General features: G+C 35.1%; 1 protein-coding gene across 4 annotated transcripts; it reads left to right on the top strand.

The window, feature by feature from the left end:
* The first annotated feature begins 31 nt into the window (after positions 1-31).
* LOC117324153 lies at positions 32-14,472 on the top strand. Of its 4 annotated transcripts, none has more exons than XM_033879827.1 (6): positions 32-147; positions 3,229-3,708; positions 6,037-6,206; positions 7,508-7,556; positions 9,573-9,778; positions 11,955-14,472. In XM_033879827.1, the coding sequence occupies exons 2-6, from the start codon at positions 3,255-3,257 to the stop codon at positions 12,510-12,512; spliced, it is 1,437 nt and encodes a 478-aa protein (XP_033735718.1). In that variant the 5' UTR covers positions 32-147; positions 3,229-3,254; the 3' UTR covers positions 12,513-14,472. The 4 variants fall into 4 exon arrangements, with proteins under 4 accessions (XP_033735718.1, XP_033735719.1, XP_033735717.1 ...); XM_033879828.1 differs by lacking the exon at positions 32-147 and adding an exon at positions 163-335 and having other exon boundaries at positions 9,612-9,778; XM_033879826.1 differs by lacking the exon at positions 32-147 and adding an exon at positions 163-335.
* Positions 14,473-17,158: the final 2,686 nt, after the last annotated feature.

Genomic DNA, 17,158 nt, shown 5'->3' with positions numbered 1-17,158 from the left:
TCTAAAAATATAATGAAGCCCAAGGAGTGCCGAACTAGTAAAATGTTGGCGGGAAATTTATTCAGTTGTAAAACAATATTGATTTTATGGCCAGATGCCATAGACTACGATGTTTGTGAAAGTGTTTGAATAATTGATAGAAGTAAGGTAAGTCGTTCGGCTATTTTCTACATATGCTACCGTGATTGTAATAGAGATCTGGATACATGTTATCGACCGAGGGCACCATGCCACACCGATTGCCGGTGTATACTTAGCAACGGCGGCCTTGACTTATACTGTTTAGACTGTCGAGCTTCCTAATCGCCTTACCAGACGTGACAACAATTTGTATGGTAAGTATTGTTTGCATTGTAGATTTTGTGGGACCTAATGGAAACAGAGACATAGAAAAATTGGACATACAGTCTAATGAAATATCATTTTATAAGTTATGTCGTACTCGATTGAAACTTTTCGGTGTTCAAAACAATAGGCCTACCGAAGAGACCCCAACTGTACAGTATGTAAAATATAAATAGGTCAGGCAATTGGTGCCGTTAGCTGGTTTAACTACTAGCATCTATTTATCATGAATAATTATGCCCAATACTTGTGTCAATTACCCTTTACATTCATTTGTTGTAACTCGATAATTCCTTTCACCTCATTTATGACATTTAGAAACAATTATAATTACATAGTCTAGATACGCAGATTTTGTTCTGACAAAAGTAGGACATTACTTTCCTTTGACAGTCAGCTTTGTAATAAATAACATATTAAAAACGAAACATTCACTATTTGAGTTTTTCTTTAAAACAATACTTCTGTGGTTGACTTTTCAAATGCCTTGACATTGTTTGCATTTCGTTCCATACATTGATAGTTTGATTTAAACATATTTATTGCCCCAAAATTGAGCAGAGGATTATAGGCACAAGTTTTTCCAACTTATCAACGCCTTTTCCTCTAATACAGTTCATATAATATTGACATTGATAGTTCTTTGTGTAAACAAATATTTTCTAACATTTAATTTCAAAAGTTTTTTTTTAATAGATCTTGAGGCCATGTTCCCATGTTGAGGAACCGTCCTCGATTTTAAAAATATCTGACACTTCACAATCATATTTCCCGGATAGCATTTTGTAGACCTCTATCATATCGCTATGTGATCTCCTATGCTAGTGTTTTTTGGTTGGTAGATTCAGTTTCTGTAATCTTGCGGTATAAGGTAAGTCCAGATACTTGATTGTTTTGTTGCTCAATGTTGATCATTTTCTATGATTTGTTTCAAAGTGTTTTTCGGCATAGCCGTATTTTACGGTATAATATTCTTTTGGCCCCGGATATGACATGACAGGTGGCGTTACTGGTCAAGATGAAGTATGTGATTGGTCAATGTAGTAGTAGGTGCAAAATGCAGATATGCAGTTACAAATGACACATTAATAAAATGATATTCCTGATTCAAATGCAGTCTTATCACCAAAAATGATTCAAGCTGATATAATTTTGTTATCTGTGCTGAAACACATTAGTTAGTTGATTTATTTCACCAGCAGTTTTACATTATAAAGTTCTACCAGCATTAAAACTATGCCGTTTATTCTTTATTAAGATATTTCTTGTTTGAGATGAGAGCTCCAAGCTTGATTCACATAGTCAATATGTGGTCTAATCAGATCTGTGTACAACAACTTAAAACTTCCCAGACTCATGTATTCTAAAATTGTTATCCTAGACTTTTTCTGAGGGCTCTTTGGGGCCATTAATGGGCCCCATTCCCAATCAAAATTATTTCATATTTAAGCCAAGTTTCCAAAATATGGAGTTTCATCCTGAAAAATTCCCATTATCAAGGTGGCTTTATTCCCCTTTTCACATATATGTTTATCAAATGATAATTTATTGTCTATTGGTGACCCTGATATTGTCTATTGGTAACCCTGTGTTGCCTGATGTCTTTTTCGGAGTTCACAAATTCTAGTACACCTGCATCTTCCTTGAGGTTGTAAATGATCTTATCTATATTTGAATTTGAAATACCCATGTGCATAGTTTCACATTTTTTGGGTGAAATTGAAAACAGGAGTTGCCAGATATCGGACCACTTTTGTAGAGTATAATATGTCTTGCTGTAAAATCTGACTGTCTTGATATCCTCTTCATTGATTGTCCCTAAATGCTTTTGTATTGTCAGCAAAACGGAATGTACACTGTATTTGTTTCAGACTTGGGACTTCCGACATGTCATATCAAATAAAAGGGGCCCTAAAACCAAGCCTTGTGGTGTACCGCTTATTACATGGTTCTATTCAGACATCGCCCCATTAATGATGACACTTTTCTTTTGAGCAAAAAGTTTGATATCCAAGAAGGAAACGTCCAAGAGATTCTGTATTTTGCAGGTTTATTGATTAGACAATGACATTTACGAAAATCTTTATTTTGGTGTCCACCACCTACAGGAATACCACTGTGAATGCACGCTGATTGTAACAAAATTACTAACACAGACAAGATGACACAAATTTTACACCCTTGTTGTAAAAGTCTAGTATGTTAAGAGCTAAAGAAAGCACAGAAATAGCACAGAAACATGAAGTATGGACTGGAGTAGCTAAAAATATCTGTTTATGACATTGATTACTTTCCCCAACAAATCAGTAATTTCATATTAATGCATTTTTAATTTTTAATTGGTTGATATGCCAATACCTAGAGAACATTTGGATTTTGTTATTTGATCTGACACAACTTTTTCTCATCCAAAGAGAGATTTCAGATATAAGTAAAATGAAATGTTTCGAATTGTCATCTTCAGTACCCATTAAAACTAGAGGTAATATCACTTTATTTTCATCATTAACATAGAAAGTTTCCAAAAGGTAATTTTGACACATTGAGATAAGGACATTTAACTAAAATCCTACCTGTATGACATGCTTCATGATCATCAACTAATATGGCACCAAGTTCTTATTAACTGTTCAATTTATCTACATTATCTACACCTACAAAAATCCTTGGCTATGTGCCTGGGCACAATATACACATACAAGTATTTTCAACTCGGGTAATAATTATATGTTATCAAATAGCAGAAACTATATCATCCGGGGCCAGGTCTACACAATTTTTGCTTGATGTTTGACTATGATGTGAGTAATTCACATATTTCATCTATCCTGATATTTCTTGTATATCAATAATATTAGATATATTATTTTATTTTGTCAATAGCTTTGGATCTCATTGGAGCCATCAGCATGGCTGAAGACACAGCAATAGAAAAACACATCAAAACATTTGTATCAAACAAAATTGGCGAATCGGTTTACCTGGATCTGTCCAAGTCCAAGTTTGTGATCATCAAACACAAGGTAAAGAGAGGTTCCATATCACTGGCATCACTCTGGATTCGTGTCCTCCAGCACCACAATAATTACCCAGTACAGCACTACCCCTATAGAACGCTGTACGAGGCTAATGGAAACAGGAAGATCAAATTGAAGATTGATGATGTCACCATGACAGTTTTCCTGACAACTGGTACACTGACAATACAGGGCAACTTCGTGTTGGAATGGTTCACCCAACGATTTGAGGACATCCTCAGGAATTATGATGCCCCAGACGGCCCATCGCAGCCTGTACTTGCTATGTTCACACAGTATGAGAATCAATGGGGAAGTATTCTGGAGAAGGAGAAGGAAACTGCTGGTCAGTGTTACTCTTATCATTTAAGTCCAAATGTAGTGATGTATCTTTCTTGATAGTTTGCTAACATTTTAAATTATTAATTGGCTGACCTAGTATTCTATAATGAAGGTCTCATATCTGAAAGGTGCCCAATAGAATAATTTTCTCCAGATCATCAACAAATTTAGAGTGTAAATTAAATTCTTGAAAAAAAAACCCAATTGTGATACTGTGATATCAACCTGATTAAAACCAAAAGCGAAACTTTAATTCGACTCCTATACTCCTCATATTCCTGTCTGGATTGTAACTCTATGTTCGATTCTGCAATAGCCTATACTGGAGTTTTGGAGAGAAATTAATGATCTTGTTTTAATAAGGTTTTCTCATAATATTATATGAATATCAGGGTTTGAACTGAGAGATTTATGAATTAAAAAAAAGTGATCTTTTTAAGTTACTTAAGTAAAATGGGGTGCTTTTTTATGCTTCAAAAGGTTCAACATTATCTGAAAAAGGAGTTAAACTACTATGGTAATGTTATGTAAGCCGTTTCTCTCAATGTGTGCTCCCCAGGCAATCAAGAAATACGATGTTGGTAGTATAATCCTAATAATCTGATACTAGTAATAGTGAACCCCTTTGCAGTAGCTACAATACAGTGTATTTGTTGGGTTGAAATGATATATCAGATTTTTAGCTCTCTGGACGGAGTCCAGGAGAGCTTACGCAGTCATTCTCATGTTTTTGCCGGAAGTAGAATTACTAACATTTTGTGGACAGAGGATATCAGAAACAGTGGGACTGTCAGAATGGATTTCAAGACACATGATTGGGGTCGACACGAACGAGATTTGACAAGAAATTTGAGTTGTTTAATGTTTTCATTTTCGAGTAATCGTCAATTTAGGGTGTCATTTTGGACATACTTGGTGTCACAGGGACATGCCGAACGTTATTCTGAGGAGTTATAAGGCAAAGTTCCTATATCAACCCACTGTAATGTGTATATAATAATGTGCTGAAACACACGTTTCCCTGTGCCGCTGCAAAAATTTGCTGCTATGCGTGTTACCTTATATACATTATGTCGTCTGCTACAGTATACAGAGAGTCTCGCGAGGTATACGTATACGTCCCTGGCAAACACTGATATGAAACATTAGTATTTCCATTGTTTATGAATGGATTTTGACAAAATCTGTCCATTTGTTATAAAATATCCATAGTGTCTTCTCAAAATATTAAGTTAATTTCTTGATAGCAAGGACTTTTCTGCATTGTTAACTTCCGTGTGACGCCCTTTTTTGGAATTCTGTAACGAAATAAAATCATATTAAAATAATAAATTACGAATTATGTTTATACACACCGGGAAAAAGTGAAAGTATTATGAGATTATGCAGAAGACAAATCTCTACAAGTACACAAAAAATCAACAAAAATGATCCAAAATGATTTTCTCAAATCAACATGCTTACTTGATGTAAACATATAATGCATGAAATAATTAGGTGAGCAATACAGGCCCTCTGGGCCACTTGTTTATTGATGCAGAGAATGGTCAAATACAGTGACGTGCCAAAAGTCTTTCAATTTTTCTTCCTTTGCTATATATTCTTTGCATTTCCACATTTTTTCAATGAAATTTCCTGACATTGTTTATGAACAGATTTTGACAATATTTCGTCATGTTATGAAGAAATGTCCATAGTTTCTTCTCATAATATTTATTTATTTTTCCGTTGAGTATTTATGGAGCAATACAGAATTGTCTACACAGATAATTTCCCCGTGACGCCATTTCTCTATATGACGTTACTAAAATAACGTCAAAATGGCGTTAAAAAAATTAGGTATTGTAAAAAAATATGATTCCTCTAGTCATATACATCGGAAAACAGTGAAACAATTATCTTTAAGAGTACAAAATTTCATTTAAAACGATCAATACACAAAGTCAGGCAAATTCATGGAAAAGGTTTAAAATACAAAGAATATATAGCAAAATTAAAACAAAAATTGAAAGACTGAAATTGGCACGTAACTGTATATACAAACAAGCTGAATTTCAAATCAACGTCCAGAGAGCTACGAGGCCCTTGGCCTCTTGTTCAAATTATTATTGTTATTGTTCCCAATATGATTGATTGATATACCGGGTACTTATGTATATGATATTGGGTTGCTTTTTAACGGGGCATTTTAATTCTATCTTTTCCTATAACTCATGTATCATAACAATGTATTACCTGGTCATATGACATATGCATTTGTTTGCAATGACAAAAGATGACAATTGCTTTCCAGAAACTTCAGAAATAGTTGATTGGTTTATTTTCACTTTAGATGCACTCTTAAGGAAAGAGTGGGAAAAGGAGGAAGAGGCCCTCCGCAAGGCTGATGACTTACCAACTTCTTTAAAGTACACCCTCAAGGAGCCAGAGGGGTCCTTACAGAAAGTGGATGGAGATGTGAACAGGACACTGCAACAGCTTGCTTCGGTTAGGCTTGACAATGCAAGTATTATAATATTTTATCTCATGAATTTGGAAGTTAGTTCAGTTCAAAGATAAAATGTTAACACCTGCAACAGCTTACATGCACTGCACTTCTTGCATGAAAGTTGTTAATGGTGCAGAAGTATGAAACTTATAAACAGCCTATTCTTGTTTTCAATTGATCTTAATCACTGGGGTCGCGGTGGGTGAGTAGTTAAGGTGTCCCGACACTTTATCACCAGCCCTCCACCTTGGGTCATAAGTTCGAAACCCACATCAGGCAGTTGCCTGGTACTGATCGTAGGCCGGTGGCTTCCTCCACCTCCAAAACCTGGCAGGTCCTTAAATGACACTCTCACTGGCTGTTAATAGGATGTTAAACAAAATAACCTAAACCAGATCATAATAACTTTTTGTCAGAGATGTATTACCTTTAAGGAAGTGTTGTATAATAATTTCTGATGTATCACATTAATACTTTTGGACTTGAATACAGATTTGCAAATTGAATAAAATCTGGGCACCAGGCCCAAAGTTTTGTAAAGAATTGCTCAGCTGAATTCTAATGCTAGATTATCTCCCCTGTAGTTTGAAATATAAGATCATATCAGAAAAATCCTACAGACCAAAATTATAAAGCTCAGATTTATTTATAATTTTAATATTCTTGAGACAGGGGTCAGTTTAAAAGGAATCTAAAATGTCTTGACTAAAAATGTTCAACAAATGACATTTTCACCATGTCCATTTAATATTGATAATTTGAAACATTTATTAAATTGACTTTGACCTAATATTTTATTCCAGAATTGATTTTGCCTGTATAAGATCAGTTTTCTAAAATTATCATTATGAATCCAAATTTCAAAAGATACAGACTGATGGCTGTTTGTATTTTTGATACGTCTTTCAAATTTGACAGTACATGTAGTATTATGGTATGGCTCCATCCCTCCGGTGTAAACTTTTCTTTGTCCAAAGATCGCCTACATTTATTGACTGATCTCTTTGAAACATGGTATGCATTATAACCATGGTATGTAGATGTGTTTCCTTATATCAAAGCCATGATAAAATAATCCAGGAGTAATTTATTCTTCATGACCAATTCCTTTATGTAAGCTTGAAACCAAGTATGAATCTTAATGTTGTGTAGGCACCAGGTAATAGGCATGCTGTGTTTATGTTATCTTGGTCTGTAAAATGTTTTACTCACTCGGACTAATGGCTATAAGCTAAAAAAGAGAGAGAGAATAGCAGAGATTCTGGAAATAAGACATATTACATCATGTAACATTGCCCTTATTTTGTTCACACAGTATGATGATCAATGGGAAAGTATTCTGGAGAAGGAGAAGGAAACTGCTGGTAAGTGTGACTATAATTTATTGTTCTTTCAATTTCAAATGTAGTGATGGAAGAATATATATGTATACGTATATCTTTCTTCATAATTTAGTTACGGTTTAGACTTTTGATTTTTAATTGGCCAGTTTAGCATGCTAATGAGGGCCTTATTTCAGAGAAAGGATAATTTCTTTAGAACAGAAAATAATTCAAAAGTGTAAAATCCAAGAAAAGACATATTTGTGATACTGTGATATTAATCTGCTTAAAACCAAAACCAGATCTTTAATTCCACTCAGATACTCTATTTTCCCGTCTGGAATGTAACTTACTGGCATGTCCGAGTGTATATACTAGAGTATTTGAGAGACATTAAAGATCTTGTTTTATTCAGCTTTACTGATGATATATAAATATCAGAATTTAATTGCACTGGGTAATTTCTGAAAAAAATGGGGTCTTTTTCTATGCTCCCAAAGGCTACCGTAAATATTCGCGTATAGTGCGCACTTTTTTCAAAAAATTGACAAGTGAAAAAGACCACTGCGCACTATACGCAAGTACAAGCCTTTTCCCAGTCAGAATGAATATGATTTGACTGAGATTTGTGATCGTTTCCTTTCACAGCAGGATTGATTTAATACTTATATATATATATATAACATATATAAAGCATTTAGAAAGTAATAGTTAACAAATAATCAAAGAAATGAATAGTTATTTTGATGTTTAATTCCTTGAAATTGTGTATTTATCAGCAATTACATGTACGTGGATTTATCTAAATCGATCGTGAGCCACACGTTCCGTACACATACGATCTCACTTGAGCATGTTCCCGTATTCAGGTCTAAAACGATGTATAACATCTCAATTAACATCAAACAAAACTTGAAATGATATAGCAGTACTTAGTTATTTCATACTTCTAAATTAATCATCTTATAAATCCAGAGTGCTGCCAGAAACTGATAACGTTCAACTTGTTTATTTACCAAAGCTGTAACAGCACGCATGCGCAATTAGGCAAGGGTAACACTAATGCCTTGATCTCGTGCGGCAGTCACTGACCAACTGGCCATATAAAATACGATCTGACTGTGAAAACTACCGGGGTACTCTTATTTATCGTCTGCACTGTAGATTTATCCATTACACATTTTAATTCATTGACATAAAGTTGTGACCAGCACGACGACAGCAGACTTGTTTCCGTACTGTATACAAAATGGCGGCCTGTTACATTACGTAGCAGTCAGCTTACTAGTCAATCTTGTTATAATTGAGCTTAATTAGCTTTGTATGTTCGTGGACAGATACCACAAGAGACCATACCTGCGTGAAAATCACAAGGTAATTGAGGGTAGGATTAATTATTTTGTTTGTACAACAGCGTAGATTGGACCGCTACAATTTGCAAGCTGACTAGGCCTGTCGCGGTATAATGTATACAACCTGTCAATCCAATGTGTCAAATCTGACCGGCGATTCCAATTTCATGTGGTAAATAAACTTTCATAAGTTACAAATTCCTATCATCTTATGCTTTAGAATTCATCTACCGCTCAGTTTAACATTGAAAAAAAAATTGTTCATTTTTTTTTTTTTTTTAATGAACCTCAAAAACGTACCTGCGCACTATACGCGAGTGCGCACTATACCCGAATATTTACGGTATATAAGAGACATAAACTATACAGTAATGTCATTTAAGGCATTACTCTCGATGTGTACTCTCCAGGCAATAGAGAGATACAATGTTAGTAGTATAAGCCTGATAATCAGATATTAATAGTGAACCCCTTTGCAGTAGCTACATGCAGTGTATTTGTTGGGGTGAAATGGTATATCAGAGTATTCAAATTATTAATGTTATTGTTCCAAGTATGATGGATATATATTGATATTATATGTATACGATATCAGGTGCTTGTTTACTGGGCAGTGTTTTTAATTGTATCTTTCCCAATAACCTACAATGTATTACTTGGTTATATGCATTTGTTTGCAATGACAAAAAAGATGATTGCTTTTCAGGAATTCCAGAAATAAGTGATTGGTTTATTTTCACTTTAGATGAAGTCTTAAGGAAAGAATGGGGAAAAGAGGAGGAGGCCCTATGCAAGGCTGATGAATTACTAGTCTCTGTAAAGGAATCTCTCAAGCCAGAGGGGTCCTCACAGAACTTGGATAGTGATGTGAACAGGACACTGCAACAGCTTGCTTTTGTTAGGCTTGACAATGCAAGTATTGTAATGTTTTATCTCTTAGAAGTTGGTTCAATTTAAATGTAAAACGTTAACACCTGCAATAGCATATACATGCACTGCACGTTCTTGCATAAAATGGTACTCATCTTACAGTTAATTAACAGCTCACCTTATGGCTAATAAACACCAACAAATGAAAGAAACAATAATAGTGGCATATTAGAATAATCACTGCAGAAGTTCAGGCTGAAAGTTATGTATCAAATATAGAGGTCAGAGAGAAAACAATAGAATTTCTTAAGGATTCAGTTGATTATTTGTACACTTTAAATTTAAAAATTGAGAAGCTCATACTTTTGAAATCTGGTAATAGTGCAGAAATATGAAACTGATAAACAGGCTATTCTTGTTTTCAACTGATCTTAATTACTCTTTACGGGAGGTGGGAGATCCAATGTCCGTGTAAAAAGTTTGGCGTGCCCAGCTGACTGATTCCACAAGGAATACAAGAGTCGGGCCGTAAAGTTGAGTATTCAAAGGGTAAAGATGACCATAACAACATCATGCTGGGTGGATCAGCTTTAATCAAGTAGTTGACAAGTTTCGACACTAAGGCACGTCGTCATCAGAAGCTGCAACAAGGATGTGTCCTGGTCCTGACGACGACGCACCTAAGTGTCAAAACTAGTCTACTACTTGATAAAAGCTGATCCACCCAGCACGATATTGTTATGGTCATCTTTACCCTTTAATTACTCTTCGTTAGAGATGTATTATCTGAGGGATGCTTTTCCCCATATTTCTGATGTATCGCATTGTTACTTTTGGACTTAATATAGATTTGCAAATTGCACATAATCTCAGCACCAATCCCTAAGTTTTGTAAAGAATTGCTCAGCTAAATTCTTATTCTAGATTATCTCCCTCTAGTTTGAAACTTAGTATCATGCAGACAAATCCTTGTGACCAAAATTGTTAAGCTAAGATTTATTCATAAGTTAAATATTCTAGAGACAACGACCAGTTAAAATGGAATCCAAAATGTCTTTACTAAAAATATTCTACAAGTGATATTTTCCCAATGTTTATTTATTGATCTGATAATCCGAAGCATTGATTAAAGAGACTTTGACATCAGATTTGATTCAACAATCAATTTTGCCAGTATAAGATCAGTTTTGTTTTGGCTTTTTGTATTTTTTATACGCCTTTCAAATTTGACAAAAGTATTATGGTATGGCTACATCCGTCCAGTGTAAACTTCTGTTTGTCCAAAGAATTCCTATATTTATTGACTGATCTCTTTGAAACATGGTATGCATTATAACCATGGTATTTCAGGAATGAACAGTGGTTTTAATGTTGTTATAGTCGATATGGCAGCAAGATGTATGCTGGGCAAATGGCATGGGAACCCGTTTGCCCACCATACATCTTGCTGCCATATCGACTATAACAACATTAAAACCACTGTTCAATACATACTTATGTTTACATTGTCTTACCATTTTCGTCAACTTTGAAAAAAACTAAACCAACACAAAAAAATCACTCCTTTTTTTAATGTCACATGACCCACTGGGTGTTATAGCCTGAGGCACTTGGTGTTATTGGTGTATGGTGGCAACTGCCTCTTAATTAGCATGTTGTCAGTGGGGGAATGCGGAGCAAATGTAAATATATAGTTATGTTTCCTTGAACTCCTGATTACTGGTATTCCTCAAACTGTTAGAAAAATAAACAGTTATATCAGGGTTGGTGATGCAAGTCTTATTTCAATACAAGAGATGTATATAACATTACATGTATATATGGCATTCGACGGACATATTGTTCTGTTGAATTTTAATACCATGATGAAATACATTCACAATTTATTTTTCATGACCAATTCCTTTAGGTAAGCTTGAAACCAAGTATGAATATTAACGTTGTGTAGGCACCAGGTAATAGGCATGCTGTGTTTATGATATCTTGGTCTGTAAAATGTTTTACTCACTCGGACTAATGGCTATAAGCTAAAAAAAAAAAAAATAGCAGTGATTCTGTAAATTAGACGTATTACATCATGTAACATTAACTTTATTTTAAGTGACAAATGATTATCTATAAATTCTTATGATCAGATAATCATCTTTAGAGATTTGACCGATTCCCAGGGCTAACCCCCATGAATTGACACTTGTACAATTAGAAATTTTTGTTTCAGTTGGAAGAGGAGGGCCTGAGCTCCCAGTTGGAGAAGCTGAAACAAGGATGTGTCCTGGATGGTCCCACTGTTATCTATCCTCTCTGGAAAGATCTACTCAACCATTGGTTCAGTAACCAGGCTAACAAGGTGTACATAGCAACCCCTTTCATAGATACTGCCAGACTTCTGGACATCTGCCAATTGGTCCTTAAACACAAACTGACTGCAAACTTGGAAGCCTTCTACGTACGCTTAAACTGTGATCACAAACTCCAAATCTCAGACATTAGAAGAAATGCACAGAACCAGCTGGAACCAAAAGACCAAGTATTCATAGAATATAAAGTCTATAATAGGTTTGTTTATCCACTAAAGAGGTTCCATGCCAAGTTCTTGGCTTGTGTAAATAACGGACAGGCCCAAGTAATGGTGACAAGTGCCAGCTTCCATGCTGACCACTTCCACTCTCCTAACTTGGAAAGTGTTCTATTTCTGACCATGTCTGAGGCAGAGTTCACTCACAGGTATCTGAGAACTATGCAGGCATCACAACTGGAGGTGACAATAAAAACATAATTATGTGCATGGTAAACCATTGTAGCAAAGTCAAGGTTTTTCATAACCTGAATGTACTTCTCTATCTTATACTTTTATGGTTTGAAAATGGCTAAAGTAGTAACTGTTAGGTATCTAGTCGGAAGTATTTGTCTTTCAGTAATTTAGAAAAGAGACTCTAATAGTGTAATAAATTTAATCCCCCTTTACTTCTCATTTTAGAATATAACCCTACTTTGTATATTCCCACCATATGTTAATATTCCTTTGTCCGTCTATCCATCTAGACTGTCAGCATCCATTTCTTACAGTGACAGTCAATAACTGCTTATTTTGTTTTCACTGATAGAGGTTCTTTTTAGATCTAATACAGTATATTATGGAGTTGAATTTCTGGAATGATTTAATGTTTAAACTGGAAGTTTGACTTTCTATTAAGCTCCATTACCTGAATGGGGAGCATACATGTTTCACAGTGCCTGAGTTGGGGCTTGACCCAGGATTGTAAGGTTGTCTGTTTCTTTGAGGTACAATCGAGTGCTCAACATTTATACAGTATATATTGTGGTCTCTGATTTAAATGAGAAAGCAGCCACACAAATCCAGACCACTAAGATTAGAAAATGTTTTTGTGCCTTAATATATGAATTTTCATAGTGGTATATATGAGATATCTATACAATACAAAAAAATACATCCGTAATCTATACAAAATACATCATGCAACTTTGAATTTAGAAGTGTAATGATCGTAATGTTTTAAATTAGAAGTGTATCAATGTTTATGATTATAGTTGCTACATTTTAGAAGTGTAATTAGTAATAAGTAACTTACTCATACTTTATTTAATTTTCTTTTTATGCAAAGTGGCAGTGTGTGATAACGTCTATAGAGACTTACAACATCAACATCAAACATACAACACTAATATAAGGTACATATTGCAATTTTAATTATGTTTGACTTAAGAGGAACTCGAGATGCTCATAGGATAATGTTGAAATTAGACCTTCCTTAATCAATCTTATTTGGAACTTCGTTTAATTAACGTTATGTAATCAACAAACAAGGAGTTGATTACTGAGATGTTTATGCAGGGTTTCACCCGTGGATACTGATACTTATTCATTGTTTTGGTGCCATTCAATCTTTATGCATTCATATTTATTCATTTTACTGTGGAAGTTTGTGTGCTACTGTGACTGAATAATAAATACACAAGGGACTCAATTGCCAATACAAGTGGAAAGTAATAGTGATATCATGTGCTGAGTCTGGTTTAAAGGATACAGAATCCATCATGTGCTGAGTCTGGTTTAAAGGATACAGAATCCAGACATTTTTTCATTAAATAGATATCATTAAATATCACTTATACAAAGCAAGATGCCAGATTCTGTGGATAAGTAAATGTTGTTAAATGTATGCTGTATTGGTAAATGCATATTTTCTGGTAATCTTCACCATTATGTTTCAAGTTTGGGAAAGTACTTTTTGACCATGTAGAACTTGCCTAAAGGACAAGTGATGCTGCATATAATGTCTTGCTCTGTAATGTGAAGCTCAGAGAAATCCAGGTTCAACCATATGATTACTAAAGCAAATATCTGTGATAATGTAGACCCATTGTTAGACATAACTTTGTATGGAGACTTTTTTATGCCTTTTTATGACATTAAGAGTTTGTGTGAACAAAGTTTCTATTTAATTGACCAGTATTAACATTTTTACTTAATGAAGTAACATTTACATTATAATTTAATATATTTGCACGGTGCTTGTGTTATCAGAGTGAAGCAAACTCACAGAATTCAAAGTGTGTATCTTAGTATGCAGTATTGTAATTTTTTGCTCACAAAAATGAAAAATGTTCCTTATACACTGTATAATAATTATTTTAAAATATGTTTCATTTTACGTACATGTTTTTTATGCTTATTTCATTTCAATAAATTAAGCTCAATGCAGACACAAATTACATTTTTGGAGCTCTGAATTATTCACTTGCTGAGAAAAAGATCAGAGTATATAGACCTGATTATGGTATGGTGTTGTGTGGCGGGAATAATATTTTGTTTGTTCGGATATATCCCCGGTCTTTTTTCCCCCAACTGACTTCCTTTAAGCCTGCTTAGGGTTATAATGATGATATTTAATGCATATGAATTAAGAACTGAAAAATAGAGAATCTTAAATTATCAATATTGAAAATACCCGTCGATTGGACGTTTTTTGATCCAGTCAGTCCACTTTACACCACCGCACTTTTCATCAAACTCATACTATTGCACACACAGCAAAACGCTTATAACAAACGCCAATCCAAATCAGCGAATATCACTCACTGGCCCCATACATTGAAAACCACAACCACAACAAAAGGACAAACAATCATGATGGTGGATAGGAGCATACGTTAACAACATCACAAAACACAGAAAAAAAATCAAGCCACATCCAGAAAAAATAACTGAATACACGATGCACTCGAGGAAATACAATCACACAACCATTGGACCAGGAACCTCATACCCCATTATTTACAACCCTCAAGATCATGGAGGAACAGAGTACCACCTCTCAAGTCAACAGCCAGACTATTACAGCAGAAGAGGCAAGGAGTGCATAAAATGGCCTGTTAGACGAAGGCATACAATATTAACACTCACGTTCTGCAAAAAGAAAAAAAGAAGAAGAAAAAAAAGAAAGAAAAAACTCGATACTAGTAACCACAACAAGAGAAGAGGGAGAAAATCTACAGAGAATGGGAAAGGAAAGAAAGGGAAGAAAAACACTAGGAGAAAACTCAAAAACGAAGAGCAGAAACAAGCGAACACATACCCTACAGAGCCACAAGAAACAATCAGGAGCGGTGCCCTATAATAACCAGTTTTTAGGACAGAGACAAGCAAAAACAGATTGGAGGAAGTCATAATATGAACTATGGTATTAAGTCGAACACTCAATACGTCAACCAAACTATACAGAAAGTAGGACATTCTTGCTGTACAAGAACATTGGCTGTTCTTCCAAGAGAAACAGCGAAAAACTCGATGGATGATGACAAACCCCGAGCTCGCTCACAACAGAATAAGTGGATACGATTGTGTTGTAGTTTATGAAAAAGCAAATTACAGCGTGACATCACCCTTGTCAGATGGAGGAAATAGAATAAAAAGCATACATATTAAAATAGGAAAGACCTTTCCTGGTTATTGACGCATATATACAATCCAACAATAATATCCCGGAGTACGAAGACACCGTGGATTAACTAGCCAAACGATATCCTAATAATATGCGGATTTATCATAGGCAGAAGACGATCGTCAAGAGACATTACCTTCCGTCATGAAAGAACATTAAAACAGAAATCTCAGCAAATAAACGTTCTACCACTGGAGTGGGAATAAGTTTTCGCATATAGACTAAGATGATAATAACAAACCAATAAGAACTAAATGAAAGACACCAATGCCCTTGAAGCAGTCCTACAAGAGGAGGCGGTAAACACAGTGCCAACAAATATTTGCTGTTGAGAGGGTAGGCAAAGGCATAAATAACAATGAATCATTGAAGGATGCAAAACAGTCGGGCCAATAAGGGGAGCTGAAACAAACAAGAAGAAATTGGCTCGTAAGATCATGCCCAAGAAGCACACTCATAAGACTAGGTTCCCCTTAAACCTTAAACAAGGTGGAAGCCGAAGTATGCGGAGGAAAGTTACAGATATCGGGGGTTTATATCAGCAGAGCATTTCAAACTCACTTTCCGCGATATTAAAAACAAATCGCATACTAAACTAAATAATAAAAAAAAAGGCAAAGACAACACCGTGCCCTCCAACTGCAGATTGTCTCGAAGCGCAAGACTCCCGAGTATCAGAAGCGACAGGCGAGGTGCACCAACGTAAACTACCTGGCGACCTTGACTTTAATTGGCACTGTAAACCATTAACTTCTCTATAACAAACAATGTCATGCCGGTGTCAAAGAAAATGTATGGATGTTTCTACGGAACATATACGCAGATTGAGCAGTCAAAACCAAATGGCAAAATAGCATCTGGAAGCGTGCTTCTTTAACAATGAACCAGACATAACAAAGCTGCTCTATATGTGCAAACGACATTGTACTCCTTTCAAAAAGCACTCAGAAAATGCCAGGACTCATCAATCTTATACACCACCATACTGAGCTCGATTTAGTTACCACAGGTGCAACAAAGTTGAGTTTTTACTACATTGTATATGGAGGAAAATGTCGGCGCAACACTGGGAACATCCACCTAGAAGCTAGTAAAGAAAGCCTCCTACCTAGAAATTTCCAAAACAAACATGCTACACTCGATAGTAGGAAGATACATGCAGTATCATTGACAACATTTAGATTAAGAAACTTTGCAAATTTCAAAATAAGATGATGAAGACATCGAAAGACTCGAAGGAAAATGTTAATGCAAATAAATACAGCAACCACAGCAAGATACACACTAATAGTTACCATAACAATAGAGAAAATTTCGTGTTCGCCAATATTGCAGGGAACGAGAAGGTGGAGGACAAAATACTGAATGATAGTTATTAATGATCGTAACACTGCTGCCTTCATAAACAAGATCTAACAGATTACAGTCAAATCCCAGGTCCTAACAATAGTGAAAAACC

Source organism: Pecten maximus, chromosome 3 (genome assembly GCF_902652985.1).
Source record: "Pecten maximus chromosome 3, xPecMax1.1, whole genome shotgun sequence".
NCBI lineage: Eukaryota > Metazoa > Mollusca > Bivalvia > Pectinida > Pectinidae > Pecten > Pecten maximus.
This window is presented reverse-complemented; position numbering and strand designations above follow the sequence as displayed.

Coding starts and splice junctions, on each gene's coding strand:
- LOC117324153 (XM_033879827.1), top strand. CDS start 3,255: ATGGCTGAAGACACAGCAATAGAAAAACACATCAAAACATTTGTATCA. Junction 3,709..6,036: donor GAAGGAGAAGGAAACTGCTG/GTCAGTGTTACT, acceptor TTTTCACTTTAG/ATGCACTCTTAAGGAAAGAG. Junction 9,779..11,954: donor CTTTTGTTAGGCTTGACAAT/GCAAGTATTGTA, acceptor TTTTTGTTTCAG/TTGGAAGAGGAGGGCCTGAG.